This window comes from Zingiber officinale, chromosome 2A, assembly GCF_018446385.1.
Source record: "Zingiber officinale cultivar Zhangliang chromosome 2A, Zo_v1.1, whole genome shotgun sequence".
Taxonomy (NCBI): domain Eukaryota; kingdom Viridiplantae; phylum Streptophyta; class Magnoliopsida; order Zingiberales; family Zingiberaceae; genus Zingiber; species Zingiber officinale.
In genome coordinates this window covers 18302962-18306043 of record NC_055988.1, presented here as the reverse complement: position 1 = coordinate 18306043, position 3082 = coordinate 18302962, and the positions used below count along the sequence as shown (strand labels likewise).

Genomic DNA, 3082 nt, shown 5'->3' with positions numbered 1-3082 from the left:
CAAATATGTATACAGGATATTAATGTAAATAAAGAATTTTTTTTATTATTAAATATGGTTAGCGACGAATTTGGCTAAATTTGTCGCTAATCCTTAATCGTTAACGATGGATTAGGCTCAAATTCGTCGCTAAGCCTAACTGTTTGCGATGAATCCGACCAAATTTGTCACTGATGATCCCGGTTAGCAACGAAATTTGCTCAAATTCGTCGCTAACAACCATACCATATCAAAACTTATCGCACCATCCAACATTTTTCAGAAATCAATTAGCAACGAGTTTAACTAAACCCGTCATTAATTACGGCAAATATTAGCGACGATTTAGCAATATTCCATCACTAATCCAGGTGTTTTTAAGCGGTGATTATGTTCGTGTTAGCGATGTATTATAGTACATCGGTAACATTAGCGATGGAATATTATAAATCATCATTAAATATCATTTATAACAAGCTTATAGTGACAATATTAGTGATGAATATTTATCGCTACTATTTTACTTTAGCGTCGAAAAGTTGTCGTAAAAAAAATGCTTTTCTTATAGTGAGTTCTTTTGACAGGTCGGATGTCAGTTGGGATGTTTTTGCCGGGTCAATTGTTATCGGACCGACTTCTATCTGATTGGCTGTTATCGAGCCTACTTCTATCGAGCCAGTTGTTGTCAGATCAATGTCCGTCGAGTTGGTTCTTGACGACTGAGCAGCGAAAGCCTCCGAGGCATTTAGCCAAAATATACCCAGCTTCAGTGAAGGTCTCCAGCTTTGACAAAAGTCTCTTAGAAAGCTAACAACATCGAAAAAAAATGAGAAGGAAGGCCAAGACGGGACATTAGGAAAGATAGGAAAAACAACGAGGAAGAAAGTAAACAAGCAAAGTCGGACGGCTAGATTCAAATTCAATTTCAAGTCGGACTATTTTGACTTGAGCTCGGCCGTGGATTGCTTATCTACCTCTCTCTCCAAGGATTAATTTGCTTTTTCTTTGTTTTTAATAATCGTCGAAAATTGCTCGTGATTATGAAAGGATCAACTTGATATCTATAGTAGTTGAACAGTGCCGGTCATCACGATCGTTCAACTTTAATAAAGAAAAAGGAAAAAAAGAAAACTAATTTAATAAAGTTATTTGCCGTGGCGCAAGGAAACAACTTTACCAAACGTCGTTGGAACCACCATTTCGAAGCATTTCAATATACAGCGACAAACACGAACAGGTCGATGCACAAATCATCCAGCTTTTTTCGATTCATCCGCCTTGCAAAAATCAGACGGAAAATCAAGAAAAAAAGGTTGGATTATTTGGACGCCATCGGATTCTTCCTCCGGTTTTCCTTTTTTGTGATTATTATTATTTTCAGATTTTTCTTTTTGGTCATTCCAGCCGAAGCAATCGCCTCAGATCCTTTGTGGCAGAGGAATCGACCGCCGGCGGCGCCTCTTTGGTCCTTGAAAAGGTCGGCAGAGGCAGCGCGCGGGGCGACGGAGAGAGGTGGAACGCCGATCCGGCGTACTCGTCCGGCGCCTCCGGGGCCGGTGGCTTCAGACGGATCTGCTTGGGGATCAAGGCCGGATCCGGACCCAGCCGTTCCACGGCGAACACCGCAGGGTCCCAGCCGACGGAGGCGTCCGCCGGGCGATCCGCACCGTCCCCTTTCGGCTGCGCGGTCGGCAGCGACTCACCGCGCCGGAGGATGGTCACCTGCCCCATGGCTAGGCGGGGCTTGGCGGGCTGCTTCGGCGAGCCCTCCCTCCTCCGGCGTAGCTGCCTGGGCGGGGGTTGCGGCCTGGAGTTCCGGAGGGCGGGCGAGGAGCGGAGGAGGCAGTCTTGGGGGCGGAGCACCTCGGTTCCCATGGCGGCGAGGCCGTTCTACGGTGGAAGAGAAATCTAAGGACGATCGGAGCAAGAGGAGGTGGCTCCGGATCTCCGGCGTCGTACTCGCCTCTCCCGCCGCCGGCGAAGGAGGGGGCGGTGGCCTTTTTGCTGACTAGTCCCTAAAGAAGGAGATATTATGAGCGAGGATAAGAGGAGACCGGGGATGGTGTATTTATTGAGGGAGGGGAGAGGACGAGCGGTCCCACGCGGTTTCTGACCGTCAGATGAAGGAAAGCGCTGGCCGTTGATTAAACGGGGAATTGGACCGCACCTTCCGAGAAATTGAATGATTAATTAATCGCTGGTGGGTGGGGGCAAGGTGTCATTAATTATTCAATGCGGTCTCTTCTTTCCATATCTTTAATAGGAGATTAATGTCCCTGGATTATGGTCTCGTGCGTGGTATTATCATCTAAATATTTACATTTACGGTTCAAACTCTAATTATGATATATTAATAGAATTTTTTTTTTAAATAGAGGGTGTAATCAAAGGATATTGATTTCTAGATTGATCATTATATATTTTTCGATTTATTCATGATTAATGGAAAAATTTTATAAAATCAAATCAATCTTCTCAATCATCTCAAAAATAATTAATGAGGCTAACTAAAATTACCTCTATTTTTCTTCGTTAAAAAAAAAAAAGAGGTTAATAAAATAAAACTATATTAAATTAATGCGTGGTTATCCGTTCAGTGTAGGACGTTGGACTAAGCGCGGCTCGAGTTAAGGTAGGGATGAAAAAAAATAATTGAATTGACTCCATCGATGTTAAAAATTTTGTTTGATTAATTTAATAATTTATTTAATTTTAAATATTAGTTATTTCCATATAATTGATTCGGTCGATTTTAAAATTTTAAATTTGATTAAATCAAATTTAATTATGTCCTAATTAGAATAGGGAATTTAAAATCTCTAAGTTTTTTAATTTGACTCCTTTTGGAAAGTTTAATTATTTTAATTTTTATTAATTTAATTGATATTTTATCTCGATTTATTTGATTTTTATATGAAAATTCAATCGATATAATTAGATAAAAAAATTAATTTATTTGGCTTTTATTTATATGATTCATTCATTCAATTATTAATAAGTTGTTCACTCCCAAGATGTTTACACAATTATTAAAGTTTACATCATTAGGATACTTCAAGAGTTAGAGAGGATAAATATCTTCTTTTGCTTCTTCTAAGATGAG

At 40.4% G+C, this 3082-nt stretch overlaps 1 protein-coding gene across 1 annotated transcript; it reads right to left on the bottom strand.

Moving 5' to 3' along the window:
- Positions 1–1151: 1151 nt before the first annotated feature.
- LOC122040883 lies at positions 1152–2021 on the bottom strand. Its single transcript, XM_042600361.1, has one exon. The coding sequence runs from the start codon at positions 1852–1854 to the stop codon at positions 1375–1377; it is 480 nt and encodes a 159-aa protein (XP_042456295.1). The 5' UTR covers positions 1855–2021; the 3' UTR covers positions 1152–1374.
- Between the last annotated feature and the right edge of the window lie 1061 nt (positions 2022–3082).

Excerpts from the sequence above, each read along its gene's own strand:
- LOC122040883 (XM_042600361.1), bottom strand. The coding sequence starts at position 1,854 with ATGGGAACCGAGGTGCTCCGCCCCCAAGACTGCCTCCTCCGCTCCTCG.